Source organism: Microtus pennsylvanicus, chromosome 1 (assembly GCF_037038515.1).
Source record: "Microtus pennsylvanicus isolate mMicPen1 chromosome 1, mMicPen1.hap1, whole genome shotgun sequence".
Classification (NCBI taxonomy): Eukaryota; Metazoa; Chordata; class Mammalia; order Rodentia; family Cricetidae; genus Microtus; species Microtus pennsylvanicus.
This window is the reverse complement of record NC_134579.1, coordinates 201,862,429-201,884,111: the sequence shown is the minus strand read 5'-3', so window position 1 is coordinate 201,884,111 and position 21,683 is coordinate 201,862,429. Positions and strand designations below refer to the sequence as shown.

The following is a 21,683-nucleotide window of genomic DNA, read 5'->3' as shown; positions in this document are numbered from 1 at the left end:
GTAAAAAATGAGTAGAATATATATTAGATTTATTAATATTACTTTTAATAATACTAAATAAGTGATAGTTCAGGAAAAAAAACCTTTATAAACTATAAAATGAGCCCAATTATCTCCACATTTACACCTAAACAAAAGATGGTAGACACACAAAAAGAGCAGTGATAAAAAATAGTTTTTTATTTCTTCATCATAAACCTTTCTGTTAGCTCTAAGGACCTAGTATGTTACATATTCAACTGACAGTTCTGCAAACATAAAGCATCTTATCCCATGTGATTTGAGTTAATATTTTTCTTGACTTAATATCGCAGTACAGAGCATGTGCATCAAATTTTGCTATTAAAACAACTTACCTAATAGATGAAAATGAAGAAAAGTACATTAATAACATTTTTCTAGAACTGTCATATAGAATTATTTTTCAAATGGTCTGTTATTTTTTAAACCAAATAAAACTTAAAAAATATTGCTATAAGTAACAGATAACTACTGTGAAATGCAGTCAGTATTGTCTTAAAAAATCACCAGGTAAACAGCACCACACCCACACATTAGATTTCCAGCCTTGGTACTGTCCACATCTACAGAAGCCTCTACTTGGGAAGATGTCCCAAGCACTGTGGATGTTTGAAGTATATTTGTCTTTTATCCACTAGATGCCAGTAGCATTCCACCCAATAAAATGTCTATCCAGAAACAGTCAAACAGTCCCCGGGGCGGGGGGGGCAAAATCCCCTTGGCCCAGGGGTGACTGTGAATGATGGATGCAAACTCCAAGGAAGCTGTGCTCAATGATTATTTTTCAGGATCAAATAAGTAATATAGCAGTTCCATTCATAGCTCAGAGAATGTCACTGTATATCACAGTGTATGAGTATAGCGAACATTAGAAGCTGTTACAAAGAACTGAGATGGAGTCTAGGGATTTACAGATCAGACAGGCATGTCTGTAATTTAGGAAAGTCATAACGCACATGGTGAAAACTGTGTGGATTTTAACCACAGTGAAACAAGCAAAGAGTCCCAGCTGCCAGAAACTGTGTAGGGGAAGATATGAAACATAAGGTATGTTAACCATCAAGCTGTTGCATTATTCATAATAGCCAGAACCTGGAAACAACCTAGATACCCTTCACCTGAAGAATGAATAAAGAAAATACTGTACATTTATACAATGGAGTACTACACAGCAGTAAAAAACAATGACATCTAGAAATTTTCAGGCAAATCCATCCTGAGTGAGGTACCCCAGACCCAGAAAGACAAATATGGTATGTACTCATTCATAAGTGGATATTAGATGTAAAGAAAAAGATAACCAGGCTACAAACCATAACCCCCGAGTAGGTAGGTAACAAGAAGGACACTAAGAGAGACATGCATGGATATCCCTAGGAGGGGAAATAGGTAACATCTCCTGATTAAATTGAGCACACTGGGTGGGGGATGGGAGTAAAGGGTACTGTGGAGGCGGTTGAGTTGGGGGAGGAACAGAGGGAGAGCAAGGAAAAGAGATCTCTTGATAGAGGGAGCCACCATAGGGTTAGGGAGAAACCTGTTGCTAGAGAAACTCCCAGGAATCCCCAAGGATGACCCCAGCTAAGACTCCAAGCAATAATAGAGAGGGTGACTGAACTGGCCTTCCCCTGTAATCATATTGATGACCACCCTAATTGTCATCATAGAACCTTCATCCAGTAACTGATGGGAGCAAATGCAGAGATCCACAGCTAAGCACTGGGCCGAATCCAGTCAAAGAGAGGGAGGAGGGATTATATGAACAAAGGGTGAAGATCATGATGGGGAAACACACAGAGACAGCTGACCTGAGCTAGCAGTGCTCACTGACTCTGCACTGACAGCTGGGGATCCTGCCTAGGACCTCATTAAGCCCTCTGAATGTGGGTGACAGTTCTGTTGCTTGGGCAGTCTGTGGGGCCATTGGCAGTGGGACCAGGATTTATCCCTGGTGCATGACCTGGCTTTTTGGAGTTCATTCCCTAAGAAGAGATACCTTGCTCAGCCTAGATACAGGGGGAAGGATTTTGGTCTTGTGTCAACTTGATATGCTAGACTTTGTAGACTCCCCATGGGAGGCCTTATCCTTTCTGAGGAGTGGATGAGGAAGGTGGATGAGGAGTGTTAGAGGAAGGTGGGGGACAGCAGTGGGAGGAGGGGAAGGAAGGGGAACTATGGTTGGTATGTAAAATGAAAAAAAAATTTAAATAAAAGATTTTTAAAAAAAATGAAAAAAAATCAAGCGGCTGGCCAGTCAGTGGTGGTACACACACACCTTCAATCCCACTACTAGGGAGGCAGGTGGATGTCAGTGAGTCAAGGCCAGCCTGGTCTGCAGAGCGAGTTCCAGGACAGGCTCCAAAGTTACACAGAGAAACTCTGTCTCAAAAATATATAAGTTGTTATCCCATAAATTAAGGTCACTATGGGGAGACAGGAAGAGAGCAGGTGAGAAACACCACCACGGTCTTTTTATATCAGCAGGCAGAGAAGGTAAAACAAGAATAGCAAACAAAGGTTTAACTTAGAGTAATTAGGATCATGGCGTAAGTCACAGCTAAGCTGACAGGGACCTGCACCAGACATCGCAACAGACTGAACGGAGGGAACAAGGCTAAAGAGTTCATCAGAGAGACACTGAGATGGCCCATTTTGGACAGGCTTGTTGTGTATGGCTTTAGCATGAAGCTGAAATGTAAGAAATTCTAGAAACTTTGAGTTAAGTATCACCCTTCCCGTTGCAGAGTCATTCACCCATGGAGAAGCTGAACTGGTGCCTACACAGAGCCCTCACCGCTCTGTGCTAAGGCCTTTGGTATGGGAAGGTACTCTGCAGGCTACCAAAGGGAAACCATAAACAGCAACCAGCCACAAGCCCTCTGGTCTACAATCGGTCCTGCCTGTGAACCACACAAGGGCAGCGGTTGGCAAATGGGTTGGGAATAACCAATCAGCATCTAATTGAACTGAAGGAACACACTGCACAAAGTGGAACTCATACTCGGTATTGAGACCACATAGCCCAAGGACCTAGTGTAAAATCAAATAATGCTAGTCTATAAAAAAGTAGCAATAAAATTATTCTTAGTGACATTCTTATGTATTCATAGAAGAGTGTCTTGCTTAGCCATCATCAGAGAAGCTTCCTCCTGCAGCAGGTGGGAAGAAACACAGAGACCCACAGGCAGACACTATGCAGAAAATGAGAAACCTCACCTAGCCCTAAATGGGTTGTCTCCACCAAGTTCCTCCCCTCATGTCTCAGGGAACCCCAGGGAAGAAGAGGCAGAAAGTGTTAAAGAGCCCGAGGGAATGCAGGACACCAAGGAAACAAGGCTCTCTAAACCAACATGACTGATGCACACACGGAGGGGGAGGGGCAGGCACACAAGGCTGGTGCAGCTCTACACCACATGAGGTCCCGGAGCTGCAAGGGAAATGGACACAGGCGTCCACCACTAACACAGAAGCCATCACCAGTTATGAATACCTGCAAATGAGCCGATGGCCTCAGAAAACAAGCTCATCAGTATATCTGTCTCATAATGACGTGTTGAGGTTTTATTTTTTGGTCTTTGTTTTATTCTATTGTTCGTGTCTATTAATTTTAACTTATTTTATTTATATTTTATTTGTATATTTTTTCTCTTTTTACCCTTCAGGTCTTGTGTGAATAAACTACAACTTTCAGTTAGTGTTCTATATGGGATTCTTGAGTATGTGAGTAAGTGGGTCACTTTCTTCTGCCTTCTCTTGGGTTCTCTATCCTTCTGTTTGTTTTGTACAATTACAATGTGTTGTTAGATTTTGTTTTATCTTATTATATTTATTATTTCCCTTAAATTAAAAGATTGTTTATTTTTTAATTAGAGACAGAAAGGGAGCGGATCTGGATGGGAGATGAAGAGGGGAGAAAGTGAGAGCAGAGGGAGGAGAAACTGTAATCAGGATATATTAACACAGGGGGTAACATCTATTTTCAATAAAAGGAAAATAAGAAACAAAAATCTATTAGATTCATTATAATAAATAAATTTAAGATTATAGAAATGTGGATCTGGAGCACTGAAAAGAGATCATGTATGTAAATATGAAGTTTTCAAAGGAAAGTAATAGCTAATGACATGCTAAAAGATCCTATAGGTTTTAGTCCCCCGGACACACACACATAGTAATAGAATTGCTCACCCAGTGTTCTTACCCATTTTGTGCAAGGTCTATCAGTACTAAATCCTTTTCCAGAAGAACAACCACAGCATATGGTTCTTGAAAATCTAAAATATGAGAGTAATGAATGACCAGTTGGTTGCTTTACAGACATAAGAGGGCAGTCACAGATAGTGGGCATTTCTGGCTTCTTTTCCTTATTCCAATTTCCGAGTGTTTAGCATTCTGATGAGCCCAGGATAGTTCATACAATTTATATTTCTTGGATGAGATACATTTACAAAATAATCCATTCAAAATTCTTGCACATATGAGTAAGACAAAAACATCAAAGAAACTTCTGTGACATTACTTATTTCAGGAATGTGGCAAAGACATCAAAACCACAATTTAATCCTGACCAATTCCATTATGGACTCTCAGATAAACTGATAGAGTTCTGTTATCTTTTTCAAATGTTAATATGTGTCCCTTAGTCACTATAAAACGTATTCATTACATCTTTAAACTTCAGAGAGATCCAAATGAAATGAAAAGATACACATTTGAGCTCATTCTCTGCGTTAACTTGTCTAGAGGCTGTCATGAAGGAAACTTTTAGAAATGACTAACATTTGATCTGCTAAACTGAAGAAAGTGTTTTCTCTGAATGGCTGGGCTGGCTGGCCTAGACCTATCAGGTGAAGGCCTTAAAGGAAAAGGCTTTCCTTCAAAGACATACTTCTGGGTGAGGTTTAAACCCACAATTCCTCCCCAAGGTTCCCGAACCATGACTTGAACTCACTCTGGAATTTTTAGACTGTTATTCACCCCCAACCAAGTCCTTCATATACACACACAAACCTATATCGTCTCCATTTCTCTGGAGAAATATAGCTAATAGGATGCACTACTGTGCCACAAAATTGAAAATACTTAATAGGGGCAGTGTCTACTTTAGGAAGGTATTTAATATTAATGTACAATACAGACGAGATAAAGTATATTGAAAAAAAGAGATGAAGTAAAATCGGCCATGTTGGACAGAAGGAAATCTTCCCTTAAAGCATTAGGACATTAGTATGTGGAAACTACTTAAGACAGCATATGTCTTTTTTGAATATTAATATTTATGAAGAGTGACTCTTACCGTTTGGGTATGGTGTTTCACAGAGGGTGAGAAAGTCAACAATTGAATAGTCCATTTCCAGCACAGCCGTGCTTTTTCCGTGCATCACTGTTAAGCAAGGCCTTCTTCCCACAGTGTCATATGACAAGCCCCCCGACAAAATAATGAAAGGTTCCCTGGAAACAGAAACAATACCATGGATCACAGATGTTAGAGTGGACAACCTTTTCTGCTGTATCATCCAGTTATTCAGTGGCATTATCATCTAAAAATTTATATAGCATGTAATGGAAGAATTCTATGTGGAATTTTTAATGTGATTAAGCTCAAACCTAGTTTGCTGAAGATTAAACTACAATAAAAATGAGCATGATCCACATGACTCCTTAACCTCCTCCTGGTTCTTATTTTGTTTCCTATGGACAGTTGCCATAAAGTTTTCTCTAAACTTCTGTGCAGTTTCTACCTTAGTCCTAATAAGGCTTCTCAACAAATGCTCCCCAGAAAGTTTTATGGCTTCAGATAGCTGCGGTACATAACATACTGTCCTTTTAAGGATGCATCAAGAATTGGACTAGCTACAAACCACTCAACAACCTGGGAAAGAAGTCACTCAAAAATTTTCCTATAGGCCTTAATGTTTCCTAGCACAGCTGCGAGGGCTGCGGCTTGCCTTTTTAATACTTATGTTCCCAGAACCACAACAAGGGACACCTATCCTCACTCCCCATATTGGTCATGATAAAACTAAATGATTGATCTAGTGTCTGGAACCTAGACCTATACTTTAAAAGCTGCACCTATATATCTTTTCATATATCACAATATGGGTATATTTCTTTATCTTTGCCTTAACTTGATATTTGTTTGTATGAAGTTATTTAATATGTGGCAGGCAAATCATTCAAAAATCATCTACGTGCTTTTTAAAAATCTCTTCATTTATACATTCTATGAAAGGTGTATTTGTGGGAAAGTACGCATGAGTGCAGGTCCCTGAGGAGGCCAGAATAGAATGCCATATTCCCTGGAGCTGGAGTGACAGGCAGTGTGAGCTTCCTGATGTGGATGATGGGAACCAAACCTGTGCTCTCTAAAGAGCATGCTCATCGGGATCTCCAGCCCCTCATTTACAATGCTTTAGTTTTAAAGAAAAACGTTTACATTAAGGTTGGAATATTTCTTTTTCATGGTGGAATCCTACTTTCTTCACATGTGTGGGATTTCTAAGTCTTCACATCTACCATACGCAGCATGTAATGACACGTAATGGTAACAGGGCCAGGTCTGGAGCTCAAGCACCAGCATTTACCTCTGCATGCTGGATTCCACATCCATGACACAAAGACATACCTAACCCGCAGATAACTCTATAATCAAGAAATTCCTTGTCCACAGAACCCTAAGAGCTACCTATTATAATTATTGATGTCAGCAGATTATTATGATTGTCCACTGTGATATTTCCCTTTTGGGGCATGCACCAAAATACATACACAAATAATAAAAAATAAAAATAAAAATTTTAAATTATTTTATAGTAAACAACAATAAATTTTACTGAGATTTAGTTAGTTAGATAAGCAGTTAGTTAGATACCTTATAAATAAATATAAGTATTGGGGCAAATAATGAATTTTTTGTTAGTTATGTACCTATTTAAAGTATAGAAAATGTGGGGAAATAAAAAATATATGTGTATGTTTGTGTGTTTATGTTCCTACGTACGATAATACTGTAAAAATATACCCTCATGTATCCTACCTTCCTGTTGCTTTATTTTCCTATAGTTCTTATGATTTAAAATGAATTTATTTTGCTCATGGTCTGTTCCATCAAAATATAGCTTCCATGAAGCCTTTTTAACTATGTTGCTCTATTTACAACAGTGTCTTGAACAGTGTCCATAACACTAGAAAAATGTTATACTGTCCTTCAAATGAATTAATAAACAAAGTCTATGCTTCATGACCATTTTAACCTATTATTTATATTTATCATTAATATGATTTAGATAATATTATTTTTCTGGATAAATTCCAAAACTCAAATTTCAAAGATTTATCTTGAGTAAAACCACGCTCCCACAGCCATTGTTTCAAACCCTAATCACTGTATAGTTATAATCGTGGTAAGCAGATACTATTTAATTTTTTTGTACTTCCTATTACATAAAATGAATAAAATCAAATTTATCTTTATTTATCTCACCGCTACTTTGCCTCTCCTATAACTTACAACTAAATTGAAAATATTTAAAAAGTTCACTGGTTAATAACTATTCCTTAAATGTCTACAGAGTGGGATTGCTGGGTGGTTTTATAAGTGTTATTCAAGGCTGTTAGGTAAGTATTTATTTACATGCAACCAATTTCAAAATCCAAACAAACAATGACATCAGCGCCGGCGCTACGAGCAGAGGACAGCTGAGCTACATCACAATGTCTACAGCTACCCTTAGTCCAATGAGCTACGCGATCAGTTCACAGCCTTAAATAACACTGTGGCAATTAGTTGGGACTATCCTCATTAGACAAGTGACTTTTTTTGTTTTGTGGCTTTGCAGGATCTATTTCTTTCCTGAAGGCAGAAGGAAAAGAATGGTGTGAATTTAAAAAAAAAAAAACAAAAAACACCAGTTGAAGGGAATGCCGACTGACTCATCACTCAGTCATTTTCTATCTCCCTGTACGCTTGCTAAAGCTAACAGCAATACCTTTTCATGTCACATGCTCTTTCTCTATTTGTAGTGTGGCTACGATGACACTCATAGTAAGTTCATTATACCCTAAGCTTAAGAGAAAATATTAACACTTTACCAGGATAAATTAGTTAAATATAACGACAAGTTTCAAGGATTTAACTCTACATACCAAAATCTGTAAAATTTCAAAGTTTTACCTGGCATTTGAGCCAGGTCTAATGAGCTAGATTATTTATAGGTAACATATGAATTATGGAGGTAAAGAAGATTTGATCTTTCTTAAATGAAAAGGCTAGGCTTTCTGATGTCATGTGGAGTCCTAGAGGTGACATAATTTTATTCTATGACTTTCAGAACAATGTTAGCTCAGTCTGCAAATGGCATCAGATGTCAACCAGACCCTAATTTAGAAGCTCCCTATGTCCCTTTGCAAGTCTTCTATTTGTTTAAGAAGCTAAGCCCATCATTTGGTGCACATGCTTTCTTCATTTTATGAACCTCTCCAACCTAGCCTTAAGGTAGCTTTAGGGTAAGCTGTGTTCCAGTCAGAAGCTGTCCTCACCAAATGAACCAACTTCAGGTGTCCACAAAGACTCACCTACTACAGTTCCATGAGAACATCTGTTCACTGACTCAAATATTTTTGAGTATTTGTGTTTTGGGGGATAAACAAGTGTTCTCACATCCAGTCTAGCCACACAGTTTCCATCCTGAAGAAATCAATAGAGTGGAGAGATGGGCTGGCTGAAGCTGTCAGGCCAAGCCACTAAGGTGGTGAAAGATGAGATGAGGCCAGAATGAAAAGAGACCAGCTGTTCAGAGTAGTTAGTTTGGTGGGGAGAAGGAAGTACACACTGTCTATTAAAAATGACCAATGAAGACTGGGGAGACGCCTCAGAAGTTAAGGACACTGGCTGCCCTTCCAGAGGACTTCGGTTCAGTTGCTAACACCCACATGGCAACTTAAAACCAGCTGTAACTCCAGTTCCAGGAGATTGTGTGCACAGGCTCACTTACACACATCCAGGTGAACCACTCACACACAAAGAAAAGAAAAACAAATAGGGAAATTGCATAGATCAGGAGACAGTTTAGTCTGAGGAAACAAAGGGCCATAACAACAGTCAAGGTGTTCATGGTAACAGGATGCAGGGTTCTGATCCTGCAAACACTGTGCGCTCTGTTGGTGTCTATGGAATTAGCCACCAACTTTCCAAGTCACAATTCCTTGGGTGTAGCCTTTATATAATATTTGGAAGGTTATTCACTTTATTTGGTCAAATCCTGTTTTAAAACAGCTCAGCCAATATTTCTACTGCCCCAGAAGCCTTTCTTTATTTATCCATACAACAGGCAGTCTTCTCTGGCATGTTCCTAAGAACCTTCCTCACACTTCTTTCTTCCTTAATTGCCAGAGTTTATCTATTTTCCTTCTGTAATCTCTGATATTAGAGAACCTGCCCTAGGTCACAAATACACATATAAATTTAAAATGGTTTTGTGAAAGGCATTTTGACAATGACTAAAGGATAACCTTACTTTGACAGGAACCCCAGTGCTCTCATTACTGGCCTGAGGAATGACTCCGTGGACTCATACACCAGAGTGAAGAAGGCACACGACACAGAAGCCTCCAGTGAGCCTCCACATGCCTCGTCCTAAAAGCCAAGACCAACACTCACACTAAAGCTGCAGAAACTCGAGTAATTAGAGTCAAGCAGTACATGACTCTCTGCCTTCAAACATACTAAAGAAGAACACAAGCACTGACTGCCTATAATCTCCTGCTTCTCACTGTCGGCATCTCCACTCCTTCCCCCTGCTCTCTGATCCTGCCAATTCCTTCACTGTGGTTCCAACTTGCTCTGATTTCAGACAGCCTGCTGGGATTAATCATCTAGCTACTACTGAATAAACATTTAAGAATAGTTTACTTAAATGATAAACTATTAAAAGTAATTAAAAATAAAAGTAAATAAGCAATCATCAAATTATCAGTTTAAACTATAAACTGTTACTGATAATTTTTATTTAATTATAAGCTACTAAAGATAATTTTAAGTATGCACACAATGTAAAGCAGAGCTACTTGCTATGCCACCACAGTCCAGGTACCTGATGTCACTACAGCAGAACTACAAGATGTCCTTGTGGGCTTCAGTGGAAACACTAGAGGATAGGCGCACAATGGTACGCCTAACCTTATCATTCATTAATCAGACATGAAATGCCACATTGTCAATTCTGCCATTGTCCACATTACTAATCTTTGAAATCATCAGTACTTGATTGCAAATGGAAAGCACGATTTTACTTCAGAGAGAACAAAACAGTCTCTAGTGCAAATTATTAATATTTAACCTGGATGGTCTGGTGGAAATGCCCTGATATTTTGCATCAAAAAAGTTATGTTTACATGTGACAATAGTAAATCGATTTGTGAATAAATATGAGCTATGGCTTTGATAAGTGACTGTGGTCACATCCATTCTTCCTTTCAGACATGACATTTACTCTGTATTAGTGTATACTGTAAATACTGAGGTTTTGTTTTGTTTAAGACAGGTACTTGAGAGAATTTTCTGAATCCTAGCAGACGCTGAATATAGATTTTTGAACAACGTTGGAACTATTAACACTTTGCAGATTTTCCAACAAACCAAACGTGTGTTACACAGAAATGAACAGAGGTGGGAGATTATGGTTTTAAAGCGGTATCTTTGGTCTTAAAACCAACAAGGGCAAACTTGTGCCTGTTGAGCTTGGTTGTCAACTTGAAAGGACTTAAAATCATCTCTGGGTGATAACATCTTAAGATAAACCTCTGGGTGTGGCTGGAAGAGTGTCTGCAGTGAGGCTGACCTGTGACAGGAAGCTCACCTTGCCTGTGGCTGGCACCCTTCTGTAGGTGCTGGTTCTGGAGTGGGAAACAGCGCGGCCTGAGCAAAGCAGAACCACTGATGGCTCTGCTTCCTGCTGGCGCAGAGATATGACCACTATTGTATGGCCCTACTGCCTCAGGCAGAGCTGCCCTCACGGTCAGGATCCCTGCCAAGATGGACTGCAGAGCCTCGTGATGTCAGCCAAGATAAGCGCCTCCTCCTGACGCTGTTTCTATCAGATATTCTGTCAAAGCAACAAGTAGCCAATGCAATGTGTGAAGTACTTGTTTTGTTGGAGAGACACATCACACAAAAATCTCCATGGTATTTAAGAAAGAATGTCTTCTCTATGTCTGTACTTCTGCTTCACTCTGACTCTTTTCGGAAATCTTCATTTTTATACTTTGCAGTTTCAATAGCCCTTTCTTTTCTTCATTATTTGTATTTTAATTTACCATGAGAATCTCCAGTTCCATCCATTCTCCTGACATTGGCATAATTCTTTATGGGCAAATATAATTGTGTTTTCATTCTTTATGGGCAAATATAATTCTGTTATATATAAATTCTACATCTTCACTCATCTGTTGATGAACCTCTCGGCACGTTCCATAATGTAACTATTGTGAGCTCTAGTGATAAACACAGGTGTTCAACTATGTTAAATACTTTTCTCTGGTTTGTTTCATTTTGTTCTCTGACGGTCACACACACACTATAATATTCTGAATACTCTTCCTCCATGTTCTTTTTTTGTTTTTTGTTTCCCGAGACAGGGTTTCTCTGTAGCTTTGGAGTCTGTCCTAGAACTTGTAAACCATGCTGGCCTCAAAGTCAGAGATACACCTGTCTCTGCCTCCAGAGGGCTGAGATTAAAGGCATGCACTACCACAGCCTGGTTCCCTCCTCTCTCCTATCTATCCAAGTCCCTTTCCTAGATGCATGGCTTTTGTTCCCATTTTGTGACTCATTTAGTTTAACCATCTGTGTGAGCACTGGATTGAGCCCTAGTGGGGCAACTAGTGGTACACAGCAGAAGGCAATGACTTACCTCCCTGTTTCTATCAGTAATAAACAGTTTAGTGATGAGACACAGAGGCTCCCTTTACTCTTCCTCCATACATGCTTAACTATAGACAGATTTACTCTTATGCAGACATACAGGCATGCACAGGCTGTGTGTTCATGACTCCAATGGCTATGTCTTGCCAGGAGACAGGGATTCACTGTGTAGTCCAACCAGCCAGAAACTCAGTATGTAGAAATGGATGGCCTCAAATCTGCAGTGATTTTCCTGTCTCTATTGTCCAAGTTATAGAAGCATAAGTATATGCCTAGTGCAAGTTATCTCTATGGTATATTGATTTATCATTCTTTGGATATATATCCCAAAGTGGTATATAGTTGAGTATTTGGTACTGATTTCCAGTTTATATTCTAGTCATATAAGTCTACATCCACATTAAGCATACAAGGGACCCTTTCCCACATCCCTGTCAATATCTGTTGTTATAAATACCTTAGTAATAGCCATTCTGACTGGGGCAAGATGGAGCCTCAAAACAGTTTGAATTATATTTCTCTGATGAGTAGAAATGGTGAACATTTTTTCAGTAAATATTGGTTATGTTTCTTCTTCTGAGAAGTATCTACTCAATTCAAATGCTCACTTTTGATGGAATGACATGGGTTTTCAATATTTTATTAAAATTTTATTTATCAGGGGCTGGAGAGATGGCTCAGTGCTTAAGAGGACTGACTCTTCTTCCAGAGGTCCTGAGTTCAGTTCCCAGCAACCACATGGTGGCTCACAACCATCTACAATGAGATCTGGTGCCCTCTTCAGGGGTGCATGTACACATGCAGGCAGAGTATTGTATTAATATTAATATTGTATTAACATTAATATTTATTTAATATTTATTTATTTAACAAATAAATAAGAAACAAAACATTTCTAATAAAGTGTGTAGCACCGAGGTGCGCTTACTGGGAAGATTATAGCCTACGTCCATCCTGGGCCGGAGCTTGATCGCATCTGCCCGGGAGAGGGGAGCATGGCGTCTCTGAGCTCACATCTACTCATGTATGTGTTTGAGCATATATGCCATGGCATGCACAGGAAGTCAGAGAACAACTGGTGGGAGTTAGCTTTCTCCTTCTACCACGTGGGGCATGGGAACTGAACTCAGTTCATCAAAGTTAGTGCCAGTGCTTTAAATGGCTGAGCCTTAAACAGATGAGGTTTGAATGGCCTGCTATTGCTATTTCTTGACCCCTTCCTGTTCCCCCTCCTCCTCCTCCTCCTTTTTCTTATTTCAATGATCCGACTTCTCCTTTGTACCCTGAAGTAGGTGTCTCATGTGCAAAACCAGTGTTTGGGAACTGGATTCAAAGGGCTCCAGGCTGACAGGAAGTCATTCTTTCTGTACGTGTTCCTTTTTCTAAACTCCAACAACATCTGACCCGTTTTAGTACTGGTTAAATGTACTCCGTAGTTCAATAAGTGTCCATTTTGGTAAAGCTTTAGCCAATAAATTTTCCAAAGGGATTAAAAAGGGTGGTTTGTAAATTAAGAGTTAATGTCTGATATCAATTTTAACACTAAAAAAAAACAAACAAACAGATAAAGAGGTAAGTTTTAAAGTGTGCATATGTGAGGGACATGGAAAAATGCAGCTCTTGAAATTGCTAGAGGGAGACCTGGGGAAAGACCCAAACTTGGGCATATATTATATAACTAGTATATGAAATATTCTAATGTTAAAAACAGCAATCAATCTAAAAGATAGCTTTTTTTTAGTGTTTTTTTTAAATTTATTTATTTATTAAAGATTTCTGTCTCTTCCCCGCCACCGCCTCCCATTTCCCTCCCCCTCCCCCAATTAAGTCTCCCCCCAGCCCGAAAAGCAATCAGGGTTCCCTGTCCTGTGGGAAGTGCAAGGAACCCCCACCTCCATCCAGGTCTAGTAAGTTGAGCATCCAAACTGCCTAGGCTCCCACAAAGCCAGTGCTTGCAGTAGGATCAGAAACCCATTGCCCTTGTTCTTGAGTTCTCAGTTCTATCCATATATCAGAAAATAAAGTAACAGACTCCCCCTCATAAAACGAAGACTTAACAAAAGCAGCAAGCAGTCTGATGTGACTCCAGGAGAAGTCACACTGCAAGCATAAAGCTTCCAAATTAGTGAGCAGAGTACTGGATTTGAAAAAAGTGTCAGGTCAAGGCTTCCATTACTTATACTAATTCAGAGGCTTCCTGTCTTTTTCTTACCATGACCCATTCTAAGAAGGGCAGTTTTCTTTCTGATTCAGTATATAAATGTATGATGTGAACCAGAGTATCAGGAATTAACGCCAACCACTAAAGGCACACACTCTGTTACTTCCTATTCTCCTTTACCAATTAAAAACAACCAACACAATTCCTTTCACAGCCCATAAGGGGATCACCATTATCTGATGTTTAAAAATACTTTTTAATCACTGCAGCAAATCAGTGTTTCTCAGCTGAGGTGATTATTAACTTAAGGACAAATATTAGTTCCTGACTGACAAAAATCACTCGGGCTTGCCACTTGTTCATCTACTTTGGACAAAATGAAAAACTGCATTCTGGATGTTTGTCGGAAGTATTAAATATTACTTGGAGACAGTATTAAGTGAGGTATAAGATAGGGTTAAGTGAAGAGCATGCTAGAACATTATAACATTTTTTGCTGACAGTTGTATGAGGTGGTCCTTATTAAGGGTCCCACTTTAAAGATAATGAAACAGGCACAGACAGCTAGCTGGTACCCCAATTGAGCAATGAGAGCAGCGGAGGCAGGATGCATACCTAAGTGGTCTTTTTATATACACCCCACACCTCCGTGCTGATGATGGATATGTATTCACCACAGAACTCTCCACCTCTCTTTTTCGAAGAAATAACTTCAGCGGGTCTCATTAGCATTTGACTCCTGAATTTTTAAAGATTAAAAAGGGGGGGGGGACTTGTACGTATATACCTATGTCTGTGTGCAGGCCAAAAGATGGTGTCAGAGCTCCTAGACATTATGAACCAGCACTTAATACACATGACTGCTGGGTACCAAACCAAAGTCCTATCTATAAGAGCTGTAGGTGCTCTTAACTGCTCAGCTATCTTTCTAAGCCCTTGCTCTTGCTTTTAATAAGAATCGGCTGTTTAATGAATAGTGCCATATTTAAATAAACTACTAATTAAATAAATAATTTCTTAATCTGTACTATCACTAACTTCATTGCATCAAAAGAAGAATCCATGTTTTCTAGATTTTATAGCAATATCAAGAGTCCATATATAGCTATACTTTATATATACCTACCTGTATCACCCATACCTATTCGTATTTGTATCCTAACTCTTCACATTCAGCAACACTATGCTAGGATCTGGACAAACAGACAGAGGCTGGGGATGCATCTCAGCAACAGAGAACTTACTTAGTATGCATAAGGTCCTAGCTTCTGTCCTTAACACAGGGCTGTAGGATAGGTGGGGCTTTAAACTGACATAGCTGTGTTTCATGCCTCATGCTTCAATGACGTTTAATACTTGAAGAGGATCCAAGCACTCAATAAGTAACTTTGTTACTAATGGCATGTGTAAGTCCTAGAATGGAAAACTGCATCTCTCAAGAGCATATTTCTGGAGACCCTAAGCCAGCCAAGGAGGCCATTATTCTAAAAAGAGAAACATGCTGAGATAGAGGGAACGGAGAAGGGTCCTCACCCCTAGAAAGACTTCTAGGTGAGGAGAAGAACGTGACCAGGACCCCTGCATGTGCGATGACAGCTCTCTCGAAAGCCTCAGAGTTTGCCAACAGGAAATGAAACTGCACACTTGCTATGACAGCACCAAATGATGCTCTAGGCGGGCAGGGGTGGGTTCTTACACTAGCGAATCTAAGACGAAAGTTGTGGAGCACAGCAAAATAAAAACTTCCTTAATTTATTCAATTTCCTATCCAGGGAAAAAGAAATTTAAGGAGACAGTTAAAATGCTATCCTACTGCTCGTATTAGATAATTTAAATAATTGCCTACGTATTTTAAACTTTTCCTTTCAAATCTGTGACAGGAAAGCAGCGCTGCCATCTTGAGTAAGGGGACTGAAGCAGCGGCATTGTCATGAGAACGAGCAGGTGCGGGCACAAAGGATGGTGGCCTGGGCTTGCTCCTTGGTTTGCAACATTTAAAGAACTCACTGTATGATGCATGTAAATCCAGACTTTTGTCTGGGCTGTTTCCTTTGTTTATCTTCTGCTAATGTTGCTTTTGCTATTCCTTTTTTTCCCTAGTTTAATCTTTTGTAACAGGACAAATGTGACAAATGCTGATGAACGGAGGGTTTCCTAGGAAAAAGGTGCATGTGTTTACATGGGCAGCTCACTAACTCATCAGTCACCCATGGTACATGTATGTAAAAACAAGAACATCCCAGCAAAAAGAAATCAGATAACTGTGCCAAAGATTATACAGTGAGGACCAAGGTCAAATAAGCAAATTCTGCCTCTTGGAATTCATTCAACTTATTATCTGTTTCTACATCAATTCTAGCAATGCACTCCTACTAGATCTCACAGGAAGGTAGGAATGATGAAAAAATAAATAAGAGCAATCTGTTCTTCTTTTCCAAAAAAAGTCAGGGCCTTTTCTCCCAGGAAGACAGAGCAAAGCTGAGTCAGGAGGCCAGGTTGAAAGGGACAGAGGGCAGTTCTCACACCTTGTTCATAACCTGAAATATGTAAATGGGCCAGCAGCACCATAATTTCCTGCACATTGAATTAAAACTGACTTCTGGACCTCAATGCACAGTTTTCTGATTCAATTTGAGAACGCTGTACTATACTATGTAGATTCTCACTCTTTATTAAACACAAATAATAATAACTAGAATAAAAATTTATGAATAAAGAAATCCTCTTCCTTTGGAAATTAAAGAGATACAGAATTTTCATAGAAACACTTTAAAAAATTTTTCTATGTATATTAGGTGTACACATTCAGTAGAGCTTTTGATACATAAAATTAAGACATTTAGATTGTGCGAACTGTCTAATTTGTATAACTATTTCATATGAACATCAGCATTGTAATATAATTAATAATCTTTTTAAAGTATAAGTTGCATTCATTTCTATAACTCAAATATTATGAAATTTGATTTCTGAATATATGACTTTTAGTTAACACATGTAGGGTAGATTAAATCTTAATTAGTTCCTTTCATCACCTTTTCAACACTGTTCACACTAGCAAATAAACATCACTGTTTCCAAGTACCAACAGAATAGATTAATTATTTCTGGGATGAAATAATTTACTTTACAAGAGGTAGAAATCAACTGCTAAAACCAGAAGAGCCTCAGGTAATTTTCCTAATTATGTGTTTTATTAAATTATGAAAGCATAGAAATTAAGACAGGGTAGTCTAGTCTAAAGTCGGGCTTCAACATTCACTCTGTAGCTTCCAGGGCTATCTGCATCATCTGTAACAGTGAACGCACACAGAAGGACACTTACCCAGATCTAGTCGTTTTGAACTCCACCTTGAGGATAGGCTTGCATGGCTCTGGTTTCTTCCCATCCTTTAGCTGTTTTCCTAAAATATATTGTCCTGCATTACATTCTACATTACTCTAAGTTCTTACACTGATAATTTACAAAGGGAAAACAAATATATTAAAATACCCTTTTAGACAAAATAACTGCTAACTTCATATATGAATAGCTGATAAGATAAAAATGAAATATAATGAAACCCATCAATAAATGTCTTAAAATAATTTTGAAAGAAATATTTAGAATGAAATAAGACATTTTATAATCATGAAATCAAATTACTTGAAATGATGTGAAATACTGTCAAAAAGGCAAACAAATTGAATAACCTAATGTTTATGTGATTAAATCCTAGCAAGAGAACATGGTAGTCTTCCCAGATGTTATCTGTGGCTACTAGATAAGTAATATAGAGTTTCAACTCGCCTAGTGAATAAACATTTTAAAATAGCACAATTTGAAAAATAATAAATCTCTATCACATTTTCACCCAAGTACCATGGTCTGCAAAATAAAATTGTTAATACATTCATTGACATTTCTTCTAAAGAAAAATGATTATAAACCAACTTATTGCAAAAAATATTTTTCATTTAAAAATATTGCTATTTATTATCTAATGTTAGAGGTTCATGACAAAAACAGAAAAAGAACACATGTACCCTCCCTTTTTTAAAAGAAAAAGATTAGTACTCTCTGTGACATTACATTTCTCCTGACAATTCAAGGAAATAAAAAGAAATTGGAGACAGTCTTGAGGACCCTTAGAAACTCCCATCCCAGCACACTCTGGGTCCTCTTACAACTTGAGCTTTGTGCCCGAGTCCCTACCACATTCTGTTCTTCATGTGTGCTCCTTTCTTTGCCATTGTTTAGCATGAGAGAAAGAGATAAAAGGGGGGAGGAAGGGGAAAGAAAGAGAAAGAGAGAGAGAGAGAGAGAGAGAGAGAGAGAGAGAGAGAGAGAGAGAGAGAGAGAGAGAGAGCGCGGGCGGGAGGTGTCTTCTGTTTTTTGTTTTACAAAGAAGCAAGAAATATAACATGGAAAAAAGAAAGCATACTTAACAAACAGTGCTAGCACAACTGGATAACAACATGTAGAAGAGTGATGAAAATAGATCGATATCTATCACCACCTCACAGAAGAGAAAGTGGGAAACACTTGAACACATTGACAAAGGAGACCACTTCCTAAATATAACCCCAGCATCACAGACACTGAGAGAAACAAGGAATAAATGGGACCTCCTGAAACTGAAAAGCTTCTATAAAGAGAAGGACAAAGTCAACAAGACAAAACGACAGCCTACAGAACGGGAAAAGATCTTCACTAACCCCACATCAGACAGAGGTCTGATCTCTAAAATATATAAAGAACTCAAGAAATTGGTCATAAAAAGAACAAATAATCCAATAAAAAAATGAAATACAGACCTAAACAGAAAACTCTCAACAGAGGAATCTAAAATGGCTGAAAGACACTTAAGTAAATGCTCAATATCCTTAGTCATCAGAGAAATGCAAATCAAAACAACTCTGAGACTCCATCTTACACCTGTAAGAATGGCCAAGGTCAAAAACACTGATGACAACTTATGCTGGAGAGGTTGTGGGGCAAAGGGAACACTCCTCCATTGCTGGTGGGAATACAAGCTGGTACAGACCCTTTGGATGTCAGTGTGGTGATTTCTCAGAAAATTAGGAAACAACCTTCCTCAAGACCCAGTAATACCATTTTGGGTATATACCTAAAGAATGTTCAATCGTGCCACAAAGACATACACTCAACTATGTTCATAGCAGCATTGTTTGTCATATTCAGAAACTGGACACAACCTAAATGCCCTTCGACTGAAGAATGGATAAGGAAAATGTGGTACATTTACAGAATAGAGTACTACATATCAGAAAAACATAACAACATCTTGAATTTTGCAGTAAAATGGGTACAGCAAGAAAACATCATTTTGAGTGAGGTAACCTAGATACAGAAAGTCAATTTTCACATGTACTCACTCATAGGTGGTTTTTAAACATAAAGCAAAGAAAACCAGCCCATCAATCACAATCCCAGAGAACCTAGACACAATGAGGACACTAAGAGAGACATACATAGATCTATTCTACATGGGAAGTAGAAAAAGACAAGATCTCCTGAGTATATTGGGAGCATGGGGACCTTGGGAGAGAGTTGAAGCAGAGGGGAGAGGTAGGAAGGGCAGCAGAGAAAAATGTAGAGCTCAATAAAAATAATAATAATTAAAGAGAAACAGAAGTAAAATTGTTTAGTTTTTAGGTATTGAAACTGCATTTCTAAGCATTTATTGGGAAGACACAAAGGTTAAGGGGGCATGTGCACCAGGACAGAAATACAGCAGCATGGCAGGTGTCTGTGGGTGTCGGGTCCCCTGGAACTGGAGTCACAGTTACTGTGAGCTGCCTGACAACGGTGGTGCTCACTAAGTGGACTTTCCAGCCCCAAACACTGTCAGTATTTAGAGGACACTAGTGCATGACTGAGGTTTTCTGAGACTAAGTCTGTATATCTTCTATAAAAACTGTCTAGGGACAAGAATGTTTTATCTCCTTTTCTTGCTCAACTGTCTTTTGAAATTGCTAATATTGTATTTTAGCATCCAGTCTTTTATTCTTATTCATTTGTAAGTTTACTTAAGTAAAAGCACAGGCCAGTTCTTTGAACTCTGTAAACTGAGTTTGCCTTGTCAAAACACTGAAAATCAAAATACAGCTTCATAAATCAAAATAACCCTACTCCACATCTTCTTTCTTTCTCTTTCTTTCTTTCTTTCTTTCTTTCTTTCTTTCTTTCTTTCTTTCTTTCTTTCTTATCAGAAAGATAATTATTATATTTCTTTAACTTCTTTGGTCATCTAGCTACAATGAGTTCGTCTAAGACCTACTGATATTTTATTCCAGAATTTCATCATGTATATCCATTTTCCCCTGCCAATACTGAAACTATCCTTATTTACTCTGAATACAACTGATCACTAACTGGCAGCCAAGTCAGGTCATCCTGATGTATTACCATTAAAGTCACGTTCAAGATGTCAATCTTATGTGTACCACTGGAAAGTCATTTACTACATCTTGGGCATGAGGTTCAAACTTTTTATTATACTCTGATATAAATTCTTTATCACACATGGCTCTGTTTTCATTCCTGATACTTGTCAAAACTCTACCCATTCTTGTCAAAATTCCTCCACTTGTCAACATAGACTAGTATTGATTTGCAATAATGCTCTTCTTTTTATGCTTTTGCTCCTTTATATATTCTCACTAAAACAATCTTGTGGTGCTCTTTTCTACTTCATAATATCCCTCTTCTTCAAGATCCAGCTTAAATATCCTGAATTTGTGAAATATTCCTATTTATCCTCAGTCCAAGAACATAGCCATGTAGTATTACATATGCTTTTATCAACAGCTGTGTAGTAATAAGGGCGACTGGGGCTGTGTCCCCAATACCCCAGCCGCCTGCTCGGCTAGCTTATGCCCCGAAATAATTACATGGACACTGTATTCTTTTAAACACTGCTTGGCCCTTTAGCTCTAGCCCTTACTGGCTAATTCTGATATCCCGATCAACCCATCTCTAATAATCTGTGAGCACCGGTCTTACCGGGAAGATTCTAGCCTAAGTCCATCCTGGGTCGGAGGTGGGGCATGGCGTCTCTCTGAGGCGTCTGCTCCGGAGACGAGAGCTGTGGAGTCTGAGCTCACTTCCTCTTCCTCCCAGCGTTCTGTTCTGTTTACTCCACCTACCTATGCTCTAACCAATAAAATGGGCCAAGGCAGTTCCTTTATTAGCCAATGACCTTCCTCCATCACAGCTGTTAAAACACAGCCATGTAGTATTACATATGCTTTTATCAACAGCTGTTAAAACATAGCCATGCAGTATTACATATGCTTTTATCAATAGCTGTTAAAACGTTTGGAGTTATCAGTTTATCAATCACTTTAACTATTTGACTGTGAGTTTATCAAGGCTGACAACATTCTAGTAACTGATCCACAGGAAACTGGAGGTCTTCAATAAACATCTGCTGAGTAAGGTTCATTTAAAAAAAATCTGACAAAAATTAGCCTATAATTATTAATTTCACTAAGTAAATTGAATTCAAACAGTTATACCACACATACATCCTCCTTCAAGAGCAATGTCCAGTGTGACTGCCACAGATTGCA

General features: G+C 38.6%; 1 protein-coding gene across 5 annotated transcripts in view; it reads right to left on the bottom strand.

Moving 5' to 3' along the window:
• The window catches only part of Stxbp5 (syntaxin binding protein 5), a 140,077-nt gene that overhangs the window by 55,759 nt on the left and 62,635 nt on the right, over positions 1-21,683 (bottom strand). For all 5 annotated transcript variants that reach the window (XM_075949144.1, XM_075949118.1, XM_075949135.1 and 2 more), the window contains exons 9-11: positions 17,431-17,509; positions 5,318-5,472; positions 4,223-4,295 (exon numbers count right to left, since the gene is read on the bottom strand). In XM_075949144.1, the coding sequence (XP_075805259.1) occupies positions 4,223-4,295; positions 5,318-5,472; positions 17,431-17,509 (307 nt within the window). The remainder of the gene's footprint in view (positions 1-4,222; positions 4,296-5,317; positions 5,473-17,430; positions 17,510-21,683) is intronic.